The following is a 22,146-nucleotide window of genomic DNA, read 5'->3' as shown; positions in this document are numbered from 1 at the left end:
ATGCAAACTAAAAAACTTTTTCTCTCTCTTTCGCTTTCACGGTGGGCAAGAAGTTGTACAAGGACAGGCATCGAACTGAAAAACAATAGACTGTTTACAACATAAGCACCGAACCACTCACGGTGGTCAAGATAAACATATGTAGATTTTTTTTTTCTTCCGACTTTTCCTCATCGTTTCACTAAAAGTAAACATCAAAACGCTTCATTTTCTATTCTAACAAATAATAATTAGTTTTAAATTAGAGGGATAAGTCTCGTCTAAAACTAGTCTCTGATATCGGAATGTAAACACTGGTAATTTAAAAACTGTTTAATTCGAGGCTGCCTTAGTATAATGAACTTCTGAAGGGGGAGGGAAAAAAGTCCATCATCCACAGATGCAAATCCTACGTTGATAAAAAGACGACACATCGCAGAAAAATCGTTATGGCTTATTGTTAAAAATTCAAAAGAAGCTATTAAAATAATACACGCGAAAAGGAAATATTCAGAATTGGAAGAAAAAAAATGTCCAACAATAAAATAAACAAGAAAGGCAGAATACTGCGAACGTTCAGCGATTTTAGAATCCCTTCAATTATCCTTGTTTATTTATTTATTTTCATATTTTGAAAAATAGCTTGTTTTTAACTTGTGTGACAGATGAGATGCGTTCTATCAAGCATTAAGAATGGACACACTAAACACCAAGATTAATTGAAAATATGACTGTTTATGGTCCCAGGTTATATCGCTTAGTTACCACATGCATTTACAGGTTTTTTTTTATATTCATTTATTTATTTTTTTACAGAGGCATAGCTAAGGCAGGGCGTCTAATATTGCTGTTACTCCAGGAGCCTAAAAGTGTCATTTTCATTAATGTTAAATTGTTATAACACACAATGAGAGCAGAATATCCTTAACCAGTGCTCTGAAAATTCCATGTTACGCCCATATGCTCTTTGAGACGAATTTCTTCATTACCATCTTGTAATTTTTTTTTTATCCTTCAAGTATCCTCTATGCTGAAAGAGATGCTTCTAGACCACCAATATGCGATGGAGTGTGAGGCGCTAATATTCATGGCCTTTGGCAAGATATCTTTTCTCTCTCTCTTTGGTCTCCTCCTTGACACAAATTCCTTAAAATAATTATGCTTATCGCCTTTCATCTGTCTCCAAACGAAGAAGAACTAGGAAATATTGAATACATTAAATGCTCCCGCATAGAGGTCCAGGGAATCAGTGACATCTGCTCTTGTCACTTTCATCCACTTTGTCAGATAAAGTTCGTAAAAAAAAAAAAAAGAAAAAACGTTTATTTAAAATAAACTATCTGAAAAAGCACGAGTTCAACTATCCAATCATTTGTCTATGAAGCAAGCTATTTAAAATGTTTCTATCCATTTATTGCACAAAAATTATATTTAAAAAAAAAAAAAGGAACGGATCAGTTTAAAAGAACTACAAAAAAGATCAGTATGGGAGTATATAACATTTATTCTAAAAATTATATACTTTTTTTTTTATTTTAAAGACTTCCTCTGCTATCTCATTTGAATTAAATAATAGGCTTCTAACGGTGCACATTTTAAACATTTTATTCTCATTTTGTTCGTCTGGTTGAATTACGCAAACATTTCGCCGTTGTCGCAGAACAATTACGTGCACAAAACAAATGTTAAAAGCGGCGATATCATATTAGAGTCACGGTTGCGTTTCAAGCGACCGAGAGTAATGTCAGCATTAAGTATAATGACGGCAAAGTAAAGTACTATCATTAAAATTATAATAAATCATAGAGGATGGCATTACAGTATTAATAACTTCTCAGCATTTATAAAAACGTTTTCATAACACGATGCCAACTTTTCGGGCAAAGAAATTTAATTGAAACAACTGACGAATTTCGTGCTGAACGGCACAGACGACTTCCAGATTTCATTGATTTATGACATGGCACTGAGTTACTTATTATAATTTGAGTGCTTTTTATAGATTTAAACGCACGCGTCCAGATTATTCTTAGAAACGCTATTTTTACTTACAGCATGTACAATACAGTTAATTTTAAAACTCGAATCTAATATCTTTAAATGAGAAGCGTAATTTATAAAGATTTCATTTTATTATGGGGAAAGGAATCTGGAAAGTTTTTATTTTTTTTAAATTTACTTTAAGAAAGGTTTTCTTTGTGATTTATTTAATGCCTGAGCCTGAAAGTAAATTAGCACATATTGCCACTTAATAAAATTGATAATCAGTATTTGATAATCCGTAAATTGATAATTGATATTGATCCGTATTTCATTGATAAAAGTGTTTAGTACTGCCAATATTTTGAAAATAATATAAAGCATTTTTAGAAAATTTTTGCATTGCCCTGATTTTTGAGACTCAAAATACAGTCAATCGTACTTCCTTCATTAAAATTAAAAAAAAAAAAAAAGTTGAAGGAAATTTGAAAATATATTATAACTTTGAACATAGACGAATGCTTTGAAACAATACAGAATTTTGAAATATTTCATACTGTTTCAAAAGATTTCCAATAATGTTATTTTAATAATATTGTAATGATATTCTCCGCCGGCTTCGCGTTCGTACTATTTATTATAAGTTACTGGCTGTGACTTGTGTGAAATTCCGATTTCACCATCTCAGTTTCATCACATCATTGCATTTTTTTTTTTTTAATCTTCAACTGAGTATTTAATGAAATAAAAGAAAAGTAAAAAGAAAGAAAAAATATTTTAGCTAGTAATTGTTCAAGTTCATCAATGTGTCTGTAATATATATATTTTTTCGTTATAAATAGGGAGCAGGCAAAAAATCAGTGTAGTCAACAAGTAATAAATGTAATAACGTACCATAAATCATGATCTATCTTTCTTATCACTAATATTGGAAAGAAAATTTGCACGACATATTGATTAAAATTAATTCAATCATTTGCCCACAAATACCTTTAACTGGCATTTTAGAACAAAAGGGAAATTTTTTTAATTCGCTTTGAAGCTTACAAAATGGTCAAGACTAAGTTGTCTAATGAATAAATAATGGTCAAAATAAATCATTTAAGAGACAAAGCTGGTATTTGTATTTCCGAAACTGAAAATCAAAGAAGTGTTTTAAAAAATACTTTCAGCGTCTAAGTCTTATTTTGAACGAATATACGCAGCATATAAAATAACATGGGGAGAAAAAAAAAATCAAGAGATTTATTTTTATATTATTCGAATCGGGATAAGAGAAGCTTGTTCGCGGGTGGGTAGGGCAAAGGGGTGAAAACATCCGGCTAGGTTCTCGCTTTTTCTATTTTTGTAAAAATTAAAGCAATCCAAAATGAGGATGGTTGCAGCGAAAAGTCAGCAGGGGGCATTCCACAAAGAGTTCGTTTATTCAAGGAAAGTTTCCAGAGGAGATGAGTAGGTGCAACATAGGAGGTAACGAAAATAACACCTTATGACTATAAATGGAAACAATGTATGCCCTTCTCACTAACTGAGCTGACCCTCAATTGTAAAAGAAATTCTTGCAAGTAAAACTTCATCGTTAAAGTTAATGGGGGGTCCGTTTCTCTGTTGCAACTCTGTAAATGTTATCTGTAAATATACAGAGCCAGCCTATCATTCGAAGCCAGGTGAAACTGATTGCCATAGATAGGATACCAGAAGCATTGTTCACTGAAGCGTTTGCTATTATTTTTCAGCTATTGTTTATTATTAAATGTCTCGAAGAAGTTTTTATGAAACTTCTGTCACTGACAGAAGCATTTATGTTTTACTAAAATTAGATAGTTTTTTAAAAATTTGTTCAGATGCGGTATTTAACATCTTTAAGTATCGAGGATGATTTTTTTTTCTTCGTAAAGATAGAATACAATCTAAGAATGCTCCAATACTGTTTTATGACCTTAATTTTATAAAATCTACTGCTGAACTGCCCAACATACCAGTCGTACTTAAATTTGTGTTGACATGTTTATTGAAAGATAATGACTTAAAGGCATTTTAACTAGCATTTAAAATTAACATCTTTATATACTAAACAGGCATATAAAGGCTGAATTTTGCAAAAAAATTCAAATGTTTATCTACTCTTAAATGCAACTGGCTTTTCCTTCAGGTTATTCGTAAACAAGTCGACAATGCAAATAAAGTGGTTTAGTTAATGTGTCCATGTGATTTTTTTTTTCCCCTCAGTAAGTGAAGGTGGGTTTTCATTAAACCAATTGTAAAATTCAGTAAGATCACACATGCACGGAAAGAGCGGACAATAGCAAGGGCTTGTCTCAATGGGACAAGAAATTGCAGCAGTACAATATTTGAGTAAAGTATAAGAAATAGAATTCGAATAATTTTTCCGATATGATTTAATATTAATTTCAGCTAGATCGGACACATTTTTTGCGGCATTATATGATGAATTCATATTAATGGAAATTTAGCGGAACTAACTGAAGGAAATATATAATTAATTTTAAAAACAGTTTATACTATGTGAACTTTTATTTCAACAAACAACTTTCAGCTATAAATGCTTCAACTTAAATATTTAAAAAAATGAATCTCAAAAAGCGCTGCTTTGTTAGGTCACAATTTGTGAATACTAGGAGAACTTTCAAGATACCGAAACTTCTCGCATTAACTGCTAAAAAATTCTCTTCTATCATTCACCCTAAAATAATCACTATTCACTATTCCACACGGCTTTAAGAATCCACTCAACTTTACAAAAAGCGTGTAAAGAATCAGACGAGGTGTGGAAACATGTTTATTATGTGAAGAAAAAGCTTACTGAAAAGAAGAGAAACCTGCCGAGTTCAGACTGTACTCCAAACCAGGCAGGGTGTTTCGATAAGCGGGTTCAAAATAAAGGTGAAGCGATTGAAAAATAAGAAAAAATTAAACAAAAAAGATAAAACTTCAGTCATTGGAAGGCGATTTCCTTGGAGGATGCGTTGCGCTCTGCTTCCAGTAGATTCTATGGAAAGCACATTGTCTCAAGACGCGGTCAAGTGGAAAGGGCACAAGACAGCTTTGGAAAAAGGCGACTCGGTGCACATTTATGAATCGAGCCTCCGCGATTGGAGTGGTTGTCATGGGATAGAAGAGTCATTTGCAATATTAGACTCGGGCAGTACTTTCGAAACTGAGCTGGAATCGTGAATTTCACTTTCCACGACCCAGTAGCGTCGTGACTTGGGTGTCTGACCTCGATACCACGACTGAAAGTCAAGGGTTGAATGCGCTCTTAATTGTGATACGGAAGGGCCATTCGAGAAGAATCTCAGCGAAATGATGGTCAAATGGAATTTGTATGAATAATTCTGTAAGAATCGTGTGTTTACGTCTTCCCTCACTCACAGTGAGATGAATGATTACTTCTGAAGAAATTGTTGAAAAAAAATCAGATCTGGTTACATGACAAGGGAATTAGAAGACATCTTCAGATTTTGCGATTAATTTTTTTAATGAAATATTAAAAATACGCTGCGCAGAACATGCCTGTCAATATCTGCTAAGGACTTTTGATGCTTCAGGGTTTCTTTAAGACTAAACCTATCAAGACAAATTAAAAGATGTTTCAACAATAGTAGTTTCAACTTATTATAGAAATGCTAAGATTCCTTTATATCATCCCAAACTGTTCTCTTTAAAAGAATTCGAAAACAATGAAATTAAGTCAAACTTCTGTCAGCCAACAAAAAAGTTCTTTGATTTAAGATGTACAATTCAAATATAACCTAAGAGTTGCATAATATTTCAATTTTTGTACTGCTGAATATTTTATATTTAATGTTCTTTCTTCCGTATGTGATTATTCAATATAACGAATATGAAATTTTAAACATACTCAAATTATGCAACCTCTGATGTAAAAATCTCAGGTAATTAACTGTTTTCGTCATTCATTATCAAAAATTGTACAAAAATCAGAAAACTAACAATGCTTGTTTTAATGAAATAAAACCAACAGTAGTTCAGAAAAACTTACTTTAAAATATACGAAAGATTTAATATTTTCAAAACCTTCGTGATTTCGGATATTGTTAACATAAATAATAGAACAAATCAGATAAAAGAAAAGATTCAGATAAAAAAATATTCAAAATTTAGAATGAAAGGAAAATATATATATATTCGTGCATTAGCTGTTTGTAAGTAATTTTGGGGTACAAGGCAGAATTCGAATCGATATCCTGCCTAGAGAGGATTCCTCTTTCCCCCTACTAGTTCCAGAGAAATTTATTTTTCAGAGCAAAATGGGGCTTTCATATGCTTGTGGAGGAGAATCATAGTTATTGCTTAAATTTTACTAACATAAGCCATCTAATAACAAACGCAAGATAAATCACGACTGAGCTACATCAGTACTATTCACAACTGACATCTGAAAAAAATTTTGCAAGTCTGTAGAAATATTCCTCTCCAAAAACTTAAACAAGTTCGGCAAGTAAACTAAAAACGAGACGCGGCTTCTTTTTGCGATGCCTTTTAAGTATGACTCAGCGATTACTCAAGCTTTTTATTGCATCTTTGACAAACAAGAAACTGAGCAACTGCAGCCTCAGCATAATGAACGGCTTGAACACGGAGTTGAATATTTTCTATACGTCTTCAAGGTTGTTTATCTCAGTACATTGTATTGCACACAATTAACTTTTCTATTTAGTTATATTTCTTTAATTTATATTTACCAAACTGCTGAACTTCGGATAATAAATTAGATTTTTCTCCCACTATCTATAAAAGGCGCAAATCATCGACAATTAGAATCTGCGTACACTGAAAATAAATTTTTATATTTTCTTGCAAAACTACTTCGATCGACTATTTATTACATGGGAATGAAAGATTTTCCACTTTATCCCTTTTTAATCTCAAAATACCTGTAAAGTCTGCAGAGACTTAGAGACTTACCTTAAGGATGGTCTCTACTGCAATGGGGGCCTCGGCAGATTTCTGAAAAAAACAGGGGAAAAAAAGTCTTCAAATGGGCGGTCAAAAAATATAAAACAAAAATAAATAAAAGCATATAAATAACGATTTTTCAAATAAAAGGAACTAAGTAAAACTAAAATTTAAAAAAAAGAAATCAAAAAAAGTAATACGCAAAATAATATTACTAAAAAAGAAATCAAAATATCTAAACATGACATGAAACTAATCTTGTTTGCATATAAGAATTATAAAGACTCATATTTTTACGAATTCGTATAGACTACGAAAAAATTCGTAAAATCGTCCATTTTCAAATGGAGGCATAAAACGTGTTCAAATTTTAATTTTCACTTACCAACTAATGACATTTTTATGACATTTAGATATTCCACTATCAATGGCGTAGCGATCGAGGGCAAGAGGGTATAGATGCCCCGGGCGCCAATATTAGAATGCGCCAAGGGGACAAAACATTAGTGCATTTATCACACTTCTGAAAGAGAATTATCATGATGGGGTGAAAAAATGTCAACCCCCGGTGGCATATACTCTTGCTACGCCCCTGATGACAACTGGGGGAAAAAATCACAACATATACAAATGCAACTTACCCTCACTACGCCACTGTCTACTGTAGTTATATTTTAGAACAATAAAATAGCAAAAATGAAGTGAACGTTTTTGCTAAACCACACTTTATAAGAAAAATTTTCATTCGTATTGATGCTAATGAGCAAATCAACACTAATATTTGCAAGATAAAATTACACACGGCAAACATGTGTTTCGTTATTTTTTTTGAAATGCAAATCTTTGGATGTTATTGTATATTCTTCCATATTGATGGATTTTCTTACATATTGATCAAGCATTTGATGTGTCGTATCATTATCTAGAATCTTCATTGGAAAATAATTATTGCCGTTAAAAAAAAAACTGTTAGTGGACAGAAGGAAATGCAACATTCCTTCTCAGTAAAAAAAACTGAAACAATCTGAAAATTGCTTCTGCCTGAAAATTATTTCACACTTTCTTGTTGGGTGCCTTTTAATTCTTTACTGGAAACTTTTACTATTCCTCTTTATAAGTCATGAGAAAAAAATAAACAGAAAATAAAAAAAAAAGGGTAAACTGATTCGTGATAAAAAAAAAATGTTCATGGGTAAACAGTATCCCCCTATAGAGTAGTTAATAAGGACGATCTCAGAACGTAAGAGTTTGCAAATTGGAAAGTCATATGAATACTTATCAACTAAAATTCAGTACATTCGCAAATTTGTATTATTACATAGCAGTGGAAAATAGGGGAAAACGAAGTGCCTAATAGCAGCCTTTTTTGAAAATTCACATGACACAAAAGCCCATTATTGCCTTTCTTTTGCAAATACAAACGCAAACAAAGAAATAAACACAAATTCAGCTTCTAAAGTATTTTTCTTTATGTAAGCAACATTAATATACTGTCAAAAAGCTTATATTCATGTCAAAAGAATATTCTCACGCAGAATGAATGCGTTTTAAAGTGATGCACAATCATATTTACGTCATCAATTTATACCCTATTAAGGAAATGTAACATTGCAACTGCGAGGAAAAATGACAAGGTCAAAGAACGAAGAACGGATCTTTTCGATAACTCATTTTATTTCTTGATTCAACAAATCTTGAATTTTCGATAAACAAATACGCAGAAACAAAACAAACTTTTTCAAAATTATCTGCATCTCAAATCATCAGTGGGAGACGTAGAAGTAAATAAAAACCTATTTCATTAAAAAAAGAGAGAGATTTTTATTTTTGAAAAATAAAAGCTTATTAATTTAAAAAGTATGCACTAGAAAACATCTAGCTCAAAAGCTTTCATAAAAATCATCGATCTTCTTCTGAAAATTAGTTCAGTTAAGAGTTTGTTTTTAATGCACATACATTCGAATAAGTTCTATGCAATTACATTAGAAAATACTGACATCTCAAATCAAAGGAGATAAAAAGTAATGTATTTTTTCACACTTCAAATTTCTTATTTACTTTAGATATGATATAAATTTTTATCCATGACTTTGTAGCTACAAAACTTTAATATCTTGGTCAAAAAACAATTTTAACAACTTCCTGCCTTTTTAGTTTCTACTCCTCATCGAATTAATGATTGTATAGTTAAAACTTCAAGAAAGCTAGTTGATTTAGATCTGCTAAAATACAAAAACGAAATTTTGATTGTTTGATCATCATTATTGCTATCGTATTTCGCGAGAATATTTTGCAACCACTCAATACATAAAAAAGTTTTGGATAACAATGAAAGGGAATTATAATTCTCTAGATGCCCTTAGTAATTTGTTTTCTCATTTGGAAGTGAAAAACTGTAACTCAGTTAATTTCTTTTTTGTCTAAACTCTTATCTAGAGAAATAAGAATCGATATATATATATTTAGCCTTGAAGACCATGCTAAAACTCTTTCTTTCTTGAAAGGAATTCAAAATTTTAAATGCTCTTATTTTTTGAAAAAAAAAAAAATAACTGAAGAAATAAGAGAATAATATCTAGAATTTTGCGATAAAGATTAAAAATAAGTGGCAGTTCCTAGCTACAAGTTTCTACCTTGTTATGTCGCTGGCGCCTTATTTTTTTTTATGTGCAAATTAAATTTACTCAATACAGTAAACAAACAGCGAACCAGTTCACTTTATAGTAAATGAAGCTAGTATAACAGTAGTGCATGTATTCAATAAAGAATTTATCAGACTTTGTTCTCCATTTTTTTCTTTTAGAATTGTTTGAAATGTAGGACATGGAATTTTGCGTGCGTCTGTTTGTTGAAGCCCATACCAGCTTACATTAGAAATCCTTCCTATTAGATACCATCTCACTTCCTCTTTCGTACTTGTTATTTTGCGAATAAATAAAATAAAAAGTAAACAAATTGTGAAAACTTTTTTTATTTCTACTAAGATGATGAAATTTGCTAAAGAGTTCTTATTTTCATTTATTTTTTTTTTTTAAATATACATATTGCAGAAACAGAGACTGCTATAAAACTATTTGCATCGCTAATAAACAATTTGCACGATTTTTTAAAACATTACGACATCGATTTTATGTGACCACACAAACCTTTAGTCTGAAATAAGTCAAGCTGATAATATGGGTTATATTTCCCATCAAGTAAAATAGGCTTGAAAATTATCCTTAGGTATATGATTATAATTTATATATTTGTACACAACTAATATATCACTAAAACAGCCATAATGGTGTACAATAAAATCAAGTGTACAGTAAAATTCTGTGAGGAAAGTTAATTTATTTCGTTGACTTCCTTATGTGGTCTTAGAATCCACAGAAACACACTTCAAATCGTTAGTCAATGATATAAACATGTGTTGTTTCCTACGCCTTGTCAGGATGATTTGTTAATGAATATAGGCCACACTTAAATAAATAAAAAAAAATCATAAAATCGTCGGCATAAACTCAAAGAAATCGAATTTCAGATTCAATAAAACTTCCTGTAACAGTGACGCATTCTTTTAAATTTATTTATTTATAAAAACGTAGCTACTCATTCGTTAACATTTACTTCAACAGCGCATATCCTCAGCATTTTATAATCAAACATAAAACAGCTCTTTTAGAGAGAGAAAAAAAATGGCAGAAATTTCTCTGTTCTCAGGTCAGTGGTTTTGTTTCCATTGAAAGAAAAGAAAAATACTATAAAGCAATCAATATCAATTGTTTAAAACTCGTTTTGCTGATAACTGACTTTTCACATAAGCTACGGAACACAGATTTTCACACACAAGAAAACCCCATTACATCTGTTTAAGAAAGGTGGCGGAAATGTCTTTGCTTTTGAAACGTAATTATGAGATCAGTAATGTATGCATTAGTTTTGGTGTTTTTATTTCAAGCAAACACGCACGATATTAAACAGATAATGAAACAAGCCACTGGGAAATTTCTTTGATCCAGGATTAAAAGAAATAAAGAATTTCATTTATGCCCTATTAACAGCAATTTTCTAAAAATGTTTCAGAATTAAAATAATGTCAAATAAAAGCCGATAAATTGTCATTAATGTTTCGTGCGAAGGAAGGAGTGGCATTGTAACGGGATGCTTATTTCGCTCAGAAGGTGATACGATACTGTAATTCGCTATCAAAAGTGAATAAATAAAAACAAATACACCATCTTCTGTCTTCAATATGAAGTATACAGAAAATGTTATCGGTCATTGATGAGTAACAAAACACAGATTACGATTAATCCTACTATCTAACGTAAACTAAATGAAGGGGGCAATTATCCGATTTCAGACTTTTTTTTTAACTTATTTCCCACAACAGAAATTTAAAGCTATTTTTTATTCGAAGCTAGCTACAAAAAATAATGTAATATAAAAAAATAAAGACGAATATATTTATGAATAAATTTTCTCTTATTTTGGAGTGTATTACGAACATTATATAACCAAAATTCATGTTCATTTTGTTTATATAATGAATTTTATATTTGCAATCTTACTGGAGTGAAAAATTAAGCATCCGTAGTCAGGAGATGTAAATTTATTTATACATAAACAAATAATTCAATACACAGAGTATTAAAATATTAAAGGATTTTTCACTATATAACACACACCAAATAAGAGAAATTTTAATTGACGATTTGAAGCTTTGAAAATAATTAGCATTTTAAATCAATTTAATATGAAATAGTTAATTGAATATGCTTCCTCACCACTATCTTTGATTAAACTATTTAAATTAAATCAATTTATAATAAAAAAGTTTATTTAAACGTATTGTTTCAAAAGTACTTTTTTCTCTTTATGCAATCTTGTTAAACGTTTTTATTGAAGCACCACATTAGGAAAACTCTCTGAATATTGGGCATATCCAGTTCTCTCTCAGAAATTGATTGAAAAATTGATTTTTGTTTATACAATTTATTTTTTCTTTCATCCTTCAACCACACACGCAAATTGAAAGAAACTTCAATAAAGCAAATCTCAAATGAAATTTATTTTCCTTCAAATCACTACTGATCACAAAGTTTTGCGTTGCTACGATTTTTGTTTCGTGAAGTTTTAAAATTAAGTGTTCTGAAGTGTATTTTTTGGAGGCATTAAGTCACAAAGCAAAACGCTACTGTCATATTTAGCTTGTAAACAGCTCATTGCTCTAGATTTGTATTCTGAAGACTGAAAATTTAAGACAAATTTTAACAACTATGCATTATGATTATTATGAACATGATATAATTCTATATGCATTATGATTTACTTTCAAACTTATAGAAAACTTTGCGAATATAAAGCAATACGTATTTTTTGGGAGAAAAAATATCATTTCATGTTTAAAATAATTCTCGCATTACGGACATTCAACCCGAAATTCTTAGTTTATATTATATAAAGGGAGAGAGAGAGAGAGAAGTTATAATTAAAATCATTCTAAAATAACCTCTCTTAAATTTTGTATCATGACCACAGGTCCATTCAGAAAAATATTAAAACTGTCAAATCTCTAAAGTGTTCTTTCCTTTCAGTTGGATTCAAAAGATATATTTAAAATTCGGAGATTTAATTTACAACTTCGAGTTCGCAAAAAATGTCTGACACCCAAAAAGAGGTCACAGTTGGAAAAAATTTAAGAAGCTTTGTTTCTAAATAATCCCCATTGATTGGCGACAAATTCACATAAAAAAGTTAGTTTAGTATTTTTTTTAAAAAAAATCTTGACTAATATATTTCTTGACAAAAAGCATATTGCCAATAAGAAATAAAATTATTTAAGGAAAAATTTTATCAGAAAAAAATTAACAGATCATTTTGAGTTATTTTAAAGAAGCATCAGGTCCTGAACTTAAGACTTAAACCATTGAGAAGCTTTTGCCGTTAGTCGTCGTAAATACTATTCTTCATTACTATTTACGATGACGGAAACTATTAGTATACATAAATTGCCACTTAACGTAATGCACTTGGCATCAGAAAGTGAGGAGAGCATCAAAGTAATGGTGAGACAAAACCTCCAAGAATAAAAATGGCGTCTAGACAAGTATGATGCATTGGAGTGTATATCTTACAGCAATTAAACATAGTTGTTTAATACTCGCGAAGAGAGGGCAATCAACTCAGAAAATCATTCATATAAAATGATTCAAAATAAATAGGAGGTATTTCATTAATGAGCTATTCTTAAAAGACGCAAAAGATTTTAACGCGCCAAGGTATACAAATGAAAAATTGTATTATGAAATAAAGCAAGTTCCAATCTTTATGATTTTCATGGGATAAAGGAAAGGTATTGTGAAATGCAAACAAGTAATTAAATCAAGGAAGTGAACTTCACGAGAAAAAGAATTTATTAGTGAATGGTTTATTCGTTAGTTTCTTCAAAGTAGGTGAAAATACTTAAAAAAAATTAGCAGTAGAATATTTCACACACCCACAATACCACAATACATACACACACAAAAACACATTACTAAAAAGAAACACTATATAAAAGAGAAATGAGAAAAAATTCCTTAAAATTCACGCATGCACCAAAATCTAAATATGCGCATAATTTGACATAACTATTCGACTTAATACTTTATTGGTAAGCTGAGTGATCCATCGTTAAAACGAATTCGGTAGAATAATTCAAAATTTAATGGGAAAGTGGCTGATAATGAAAATTCACTAATTCCTATACCCCCTCCCTCGTGGAAATAAAAACTATTCAGTTTGAATCTTTACAATTGAAATTTTTAAAGACTTTTTTTTATAATTTTGGTAACTTTTATTAAATAAGAAGATAAGGAACAGAAAAACTAGTTAGGTAACAAGATAAAATATTTAATATTTAATAGAAAATAGCCACTGAAATATTAAAAAAAGATTAAAGAATCCACAGCTTCAGAAAAAAATTCAGTCTATTCAGAGAAAGCTCATATAAAAGCCATTTTTTTATATTTTTGTACGAGGTTCATAAGCGGATACTGACTCCTTTATCACCTCGGTTGTTTGGGCGTAATAGAACAATACGTTCTGCGCCTGAAGAAACTAGTTAACTTCTCAGCGTGGGACGTGGGGCACGGAAATGTAGATACTTGTTTGCGCTGCATGCAGAGGGCTGTAAAAAATTCTTTCACGTAACGTCAAATCAGATACAGAGCAAGTATAATAAAAGAGTAACTGATTAAAGAAAATACTGGTGCGGTTTAGATCGATAAAAATTTTATAAAAACATTAGTCATAAAATCAAACTTCAGATGACTTGACTGAATGAAATGAGCACACTAAAAGTGTAATAAATGTAATCAAGATATTTAATAATTTAAATTAAAAGTTAGATATTTTTTTATCAGCAGAGAAACTACTCGACAAAGGTTATTTTAAGGCCATAAGTATTCACCGGGAATGCTTATGAATTTAAACGTAATTTTTGGCCAGTTTCTCATGAGTGTGCATAATACAGCAGGCTTCATGTTAGTACATTGAAGAAAATTTAGCATGCATTTGGATATTCTTCCTTTGGCCAATAAAGTCTAATATCAGATGGATAATTTTGATGTCAAACCCATACGTCCAATTCTACCTATCCAGCTTGTTGCATTTTGAATGATCGCTTTCACATACCCTGGAATAGACTGATTTCTCAAGAGTGAATTTCATCCAAAATTTGATATAAATTGACAATTTGGCTAAAAAGCCCACATGGGAATGTTTCATCTGATTAGTTGTTTGCGTTTTCGAGTTTCTTGTCCACAGACAAACTTAATTGGATTTTCTTTAAAAGCTTGGAAAGATCTAAAAACATTGAAATTCATTAAAATCTCAATATCGATTTTTTGACAATTAATTCCTATTTATTATTCGTACACAAGAAAATAAAAATTAGAATGTTAGCTTCTATCGCCAAACAAGCGTCTAATATTTTCGCTGAACATTTAAATCTGGTTATAACGATTAAAAAAAAGATGTAGATACTCGGATAGCGCCTTCAAATGCGTAAGTATTGACCTATCATGCAAATTTAGAAGTTCATTTCTCTATATATTTGAAAATGTTACGCACCGTGTACATTTTTCCTTTGGAATGAGCTCCCTAAAGGAGAAAAGCCAATTTTTGCACGGTTCGCACGCAAACACGACATTAAAACATTTCCATCTTTCATTCATTATGTTTGTACCAACAAGCAGAACAGCTTATAACCATAAAATAGGACAAGTTAATCAATGAACGAGTAATGTATAATATATATATATATATATATATATATATATATATATATATATATATATATATATAACTCAAACACGACCCTGATGAATATTTTTTGTCCAAAAAAAGCACGTTCTTATAACGACAGTATCGATTTTTTTTTTAATAATAGCTTTGTAGATAGAAGTACATAGAAAGCAAATTACTCGGAGCTCTATGTACATAAGAATTCTAATAAATATTTGGAAAAGTTAATTTATCGAAATAATTATTGTAGACAAAGCCTTACGTTTTACCTTACCATGATTTTTATTATAACTCATGTTTAAGTTAGAGACACACATTCATTACTTTTTTTTTAAATAAATTATTTTTGAAAAACTTAAATTACTTTATAAATAATGAATTCAAAAATGAAAATGTTTATTACAGAATATATTGCCTGTTATTTTGTAATGAAACAAACGTTTTCAATGCATTTAATACTACAATGCCAAGCCAAATTATTCAGAAAGTATTAGGATGCGGCCGTCGTCTTACACGATGCATCGAAAAGCAACTACCTTTCTGAAGAATTTCAGTCCACATTTGTAACTAGTACAAAACACTAGTACAAATATACTTCAAATACGATATAAGGCAGTGGTTTTGGACGATTTAAACAGAACAAGTTTCGAAGCAGCTCAGATTAAAGAGAGGAGGGTCCTTTCCTGACTACGTTCAGTAACAAATTTGCAAGAAAGCTATTTTCCAACAAAATAAATATATTTCTTCTGACATACGGAAAATGAGAGGATTTCAAAAATTTGTTATCAAAAGGGACTATTGGCATAACCTTTGAATTGAAAGGACTGTTTACTTAAAATCTAAAAATTTATTAAAAGTTTTGAGAACTGAAAAGTAACCCTCAAGTCAAGTGTATTCCTCCTTCGAGGATTTAATAATAATTAAGTTTAGCTCTTGTCAGTTAAGATTAAGTATTTTGCAGAAAAAACATGACCAGTTTTATTCACGATGTATAGAAGACTTAAGAATTTGAAAGACAAATCATGTTGTGTTTGCAAATCTAATAATACGATTGAGAAGCAATGTTGATAAGAACACACTTTTGATTTCAAGATAATCGGACATTGGGGTTAAAAACGATAAACGCAAGCTTTAGACCCCAAAAAATATTTAGCCTTAAAAAAATACTTCTGAAAACTAACTTTTCTTCCTTTTTTTTTTTTTTTTTTTTTTCCTTTCTTTCTTTTTATTTTCTTTCTAAATAGCGTTTCGAGCTGCCAAACTGGAAATACAAGATTGTATTCCTCGTTGAGCTAACAAATGCACAGAATTGATCTATACATTTGTTAGATTTGTTTTATCTTAATAGTTTACTCATTTAAGATAAAAGCGACATTATTTCGGCACAAGGTACCTAAAAAGACTCGTTAACGATTCGATCACATTATGAGTACCATAAAGCTTTCAACAGCGGCCTGAGGCACGCGAACGTGAGTTACTTTAATGTCCTCCCTTTCACCGTTATTTTCTTTTCATTTAATCGGAGATATTTCCTAAGAGCTTGGAAACTCCAGTCCTTCCTTTTGTGAAGTAGTTGTGCTGTTTTGTGAGAAAAAATACATTATGAGGCTTGACCTTTCGAGATGAACTTGTTTCAAGTTACTAACTCGTTAGTAGAAATATGTCCCATTAGGGTTAAATGGTTTTAAGATCCTAGGTGCAAGTTACTTTCAAAAATTTCTGAATTTCAAAATATCATGCAATCAAACTCATCTATCAAATTGTTTCAACATCAATAGACAAAAATTACTGAAATTTTCTTTGATTCGTTTCAATTAAATTCACTGACTTTTTTAATGCATATACGTATTTGGAATCACTTGTTGGTATAATGCAATGCGCAAAAGAAAGAACAGAAATCTCAATTTCTCATCTAAATACTGCATTTTTTAACACTCTTTATATTAAAGAGTAATCACAATAAAAAATTTAATAAACGTTATAAAGAAAATTTATAGATTTTATGAAAAAACTATAGTAAGATATTTGAATTTGCAGATTCGTGTATTAGAGAAAATGTCAGTTCATAATTGACAATTATTTCTAAAAATGAACATTATTTTGGTAAAAATAGTAATTATTACATATTAAATCTTCCGCGTTAGGCTGACCACTTAACCGGGACACATGCCTTGCACCCCAGGGCCCTCGGTCAAGAAAGCAGACATGGGCACTGTAGGCCTTGGTCCACATGGGCTGTCGTACCACTGAGTTTAGTTTTTTTTTTACATATTAAATTTCTTGCAACAATTTCTATAGAAAAGTAGATCATTTGAATCTGAATAGTGCGTTTAAAATCCTTTAAAATAGAGCAAATTTTAGTTCAAAATATAGAAAACAAAAGAATTTCACAAAAAGAAGGGATAAAAAAAAAGAAAAGATACTACATATATTTCTGAATAGGAAATGCATCTGGTCAATCATGCTGCTTTATAAAATATAAAAATTAACAGTTATGGAAAATATACCTAAATTAAACTAAATTGAATTAATCCGGCAACTTTATTCAACATAATAATCAGATAGGCGCTTTGATTTAACTCTACTAGTATAAGAGCCAAATTAGGGCAAGTGACAGTTGTTTCACCATTCCTGCAAAGATAAAGTGTAAGAAAGCATCCGAGGTCAAAGTAGGTTAAAAAATATTTAGAAAGCTCCTGCTGGGTAAATAAAAAAAAAGACAAAGATGAATGCGCTTACACCCGAACAAAAGAAATTCAGATGTTCATTTCCATAAATAACAACGGGAGAGAAAATAATAAAGGTTCAGACCACAGCAAAGCTTTAAATGAGAAGGTGTGTGCACGCGTATTCCTCGTAACTCTTAAAGAGACTGACAAAAAGAAACAATGAAATCACTCATATCACACTTAAAAGAAAACTCAAGCTGAGATATCCGTTATTGATTTCTTGAGTCCGTGAAAATATATCCAGGCACCGTAGAGTCTTTTTTATTCAGAATATTTCTCTACCCATTGAAAAGAGCTTTGAACATCAGCCCACTTGGAAGCTCTTATATTATTAAAAATGTAAATCGTATTTTCAATTAAAATGTCTGCAAGTAATACTCAAAGAAATCTTAATGTAATTCTCATGTAATGGTAATTCTCATGGTATTTTACAATCTTAATAGTACACGATAAATCCAGTATGGTGCTACAGATTTTTGGCAGTTTTTGAGTGGGAATAAAATAATTAAAACTGAATAAAGTTACAAAGAAATACATAGCTAGATAATGTTGAGCCTGTAAAGTTGATATCTTTCGAAATCGGAATAATGTTGAAAAAATCGATGATGGATAAAGGGTCAAAAAGTGCTAAAAACTCGTATTCCCTATTTAGAAAATTTTATTTTTAAGATTTAGAGACAATCTTTTCTATACTCGAGTTAGGAATTCAGAAAACAGAGTTCCATTCTGAAATGTTTTCATAAATTCGATTTTGTGAATCCTATAGTTAAGTTGATTATTTCTGAATGATTTAGATTTTATAAAGAACAAATCTTCCTTCTGATGGTCAGCATGCAGAAATTTTTAATGAGAGCATTTCTTTTAATCTGAAAATAACACAATGGTTCAATTATATCCTCTAGCTATCTAATAAAACTTTCATACATAGCGGACGTGCGAACTCAAACTATAAATAGATTCAATGAATTTATTTCTTATCACACAGCTGCTCTTTTAACGCAACAGAAATTGATAATGCAGGGTCGAGTTTCGTAAAAGTGCACCCAAAAATTGAAAATATTTTCTTTGATTAACGATTTCAATATCAACAAAACTGAATCTGAAAATTGATATAAGAATAGAACAACAACAACAACAGCATCTGCAATCCAATCTTCCAATTAATTAATTTCTTGAAAAATAATGTCTAAAACTAAAGGTTATTTCTAAATTTTATTTTGGAAAGTATTTTCTTATAAAGTTATTTTTATGACTAATAAACAGAATGTCACTTTGAGCCGCTTTTGTAAGCATTCTGAAAATGAAGCCTGCTGAAAACTCATATTGGTGGCTAAAAGTTTTTGTACGAAATTTAGCACATTGACCTCTTAGCAATTTAGCTCTTATTTGGAATTATCTTTTAAGAACTAAATCTGTTTTGCAGGCTGAAGTTTTTCTATTAATCAAAATAACTACAGAATAGTGACACCAGTTCTTAAAAAAACGAATCTCTGTCTGATTGAACAACTGTTTATAATGACACAAAAAAATTTACCTTTGATTAATATGTATCTACAAATTATTACCATCTAATACAAGTAGGCTCTACGAATCGAGCAATTAAAAATATCTCATCGTCAAATAGGCAGATTTATAATTATAATAACGACACAACATAATATCTTGCTCTCTAGGTTATTTTAATCCAAACATTAACGATTTAGAAATAAATAGAAACATGCAACTTACCTTTTCTGGCTGAATTTTGAGCGAACTTGGCCGGATAAGATTCCGCTTGGTCGGAGTACTGGATTGGGTCTCGTTTTTTGCTGTTGTTGGCGTACTGGATAAGGACGTTGAGGTTTGTCCGTAATTAGCAGCATTTTTAGCAGGAACAGACGGAGTAGCAGAAGAAGGAAGGTGAAATGGAGCGATTTGAACAGCTGGAGTATCAGCACCGCAGGTCCAAATGGGTGCGGAAGTGGATATGGTATTGTTGTTCAGATTGATATTGTTAATCGTGAGATTCGTACTACTCTCTACATTAACATTGATATTTACAGCAAGAGGCTGGGAGGAATTAGTCCGTCTTTGATCTTTATCCCAACTTGCATGATCTTTTGGACGACTATCTTGTCCATGATACGGTTGCGAATTGGATGAGTGAAATGTTTTTGGAGCAGCAGCGGGTGATTCTGGTTTGTAATAACCTGTTTTCTCGGGCCTGTTATAGCCCTGCCTTTTATCTGGAGCTTTAGGACTGATATAGTTTGGCATTGACGTTTTGGGTGCACAAGCACCATTGACTACATAAGGAGGTGGTTTCTTCACAGCTGGTGCCCGATTGTAATGGCCCAATGCAGATGAACCATATCCAGATCCTGCATAATTATTTGACGAGTATCCAGAAGTTTGATGGCTTGCGGTCTGATGACCACCGGATGACATAGAATACCCACTGACGGCATAACTAGAGGATGAATAGCCATTGGAAGGATGTCCATTCATTTGATGCCCGGAACTGGAAGATATCCTTGATATTCCAATCAAGTTTTTTGGGTCATTAACAAGAACCTGGGTAAAATCACCCAAGGTATTTTTAATACGACGGGAAGTTTCATCTTCAAGGTCAACCTAAAATGCAATAAAAAATTTCAATTAGCTCATCAATCCAGATTTTTAAATGAGCTTAAAAGTGAAAAGTGCAAGCTTATTAATTTTTTAAAAAAATGAAACATTTACTTTGTTGAAACACTTCTAAATATTGAGTAACTTGGTGTTCTTTACAGTTTACAAATGAACTTTTAATAAGTACATGGCATGAATCACACCCAGCACTTGGACTAATGAAAATAATTTTCTCAGAAAGATATGATTAAATTGTCTTTCAATATTGCAATCACCAAATGAGTCTTGATTTCGAATTCATAGTTATTAGACAAACAATATGGAAAAAAAATTAATTCTTGCAATTCTCTTAAAAGATTACTTCAAAATAAAATAATATTGATTCACATATTCAAAACTTTCTTTCATAATTATCTCTTGAATCCTTTTAACATTAAAATACAAGAAAAGAAACATTACAATTTTAAATAAAAATATATAATTGATTATGACTAAACAGTACAAAATTATCAATTTTCAATTTTTGAAAAAAAGTCAACAAGAAAAGTCGGTTTTCTTTTCAACAACTGCTCCTTAAAGATCATTTTTGAAAGCATCGACTTAAAATGACTAAATCGTCTGACATCATATATATTGCAGGTTACGACAGACAATATATACAAACTTAAATACTATAAATAAAGTGGCAAATGAAAGAATAATATTTTTTTTTCTATTCTGACACAAACATGAATGATAAAAATCCCGCGAAAATTGCTTTTGCATCATATCTAGTGAAAAAAAAAAAATCTAAATTATCACTTGCCACAAATACTATTTCAACAGTTACTATTTGAGCATCTAATGAAAAGAAAAACTCTTAACCAATACATTTATTTTAACATCTGTCTATTTCAGATTTTTGAAATCAAGCATTTGTTTATTTGCAAAACGTGAATTTGTTTTGGCCAGACTAGATGAGATAGAGATAGTCTAGACATCGTCATTAAATCTCAGTCACTGACTAGACGTGATGTTACGACGTTAGGAGAAGACAAGGCGAGCTAATAATCATTTTGATTAACAGGAAACGACTAAAGAGGCATCGTGTGCTACTGAATTATCCAAAAAGTCTACGACTTCAAAACGTCAGATAAAAAAAATATGCTCGACCGTCAATTGTATATTTGAATCGAGGCTGTATTTTGATATTGTAATAATGAATAATAAAGAAAACCCCCATTTTTCAACAAGAATATACTTGGAAATTGTGAATAAATAGAGACATTACGCATTCAGCACACAAATGAATAAAATAAAATCTGAAACGGATCTAAAAAATGCCTTTTTGTAAACACTAGGTCAATTAAATTCTACACATGAATTAACAATGCAATTAAATAAAGGGTGGTATTCTAATTTCTCATCAAATTTGAAACTAGTTTAAATACTAATGCTGATGGAGGTGTTATTGTTGCCAAAGATTTTGAAATAGTCATGAAAGATTATAATTAAATTGCCATTAAGTGAGTTTAAAAATGAATTCAAGGTAAAAGCAATGTAAGGTATTTGATATTTTCGCCATACGAAGACATGGAAATCGGAAAATGATATGAATTATAAATTGAAACCTACTCAAAATATTAACCAGGATGAG

The 22,146-nt window shown here is 30.8% G+C and overlaps 1 protein-coding gene across 3 annotated transcripts in view; it reads right to left on the bottom strand.

Annotated features, from left to right (window-relative positions):
* Positions 1–22,146, bottom strand: part of LOC129960616 (AF4/FMR2 family member 1-like) — a 206,747-nt gene that overhangs the window by 93,831 nt on the left and 90,770 nt on the right. For 2 of the 3 annotated variants that reach the window (XM_056074152.1, XM_056074155.1), the window contains 2 exons: positions 19,632–20,516; positions 6,910–6,951 (listed from right to left, as the gene is read on the bottom strand). In XM_056074152.1, the coding sequence (XP_055930127.1) occupies positions 6,910–6,951; positions 19,632–20,516 (927 nt within the window). The remainder of the gene's footprint in view (positions 1–6,909; positions 6,952–19,631; positions 20,517–22,146) is intronic. The other variant, XM_056074154.1, reaches the window with a different exon arrangement.

The sequence above is a fragment of the Argiope bruennichi genome, chromosome X2 (genome assembly GCF_947563725.1).
Source record: "Argiope bruennichi chromosome X2, qqArgBrue1.1, whole genome shotgun sequence".
Taxonomy (NCBI): domain Eukaryota; kingdom Metazoa; phylum Arthropoda; class Arachnida; order Araneae; family Araneidae; genus Argiope; species Argiope bruennichi.
This window is presented reverse-complemented; position numbering and strand designations above follow the sequence as displayed.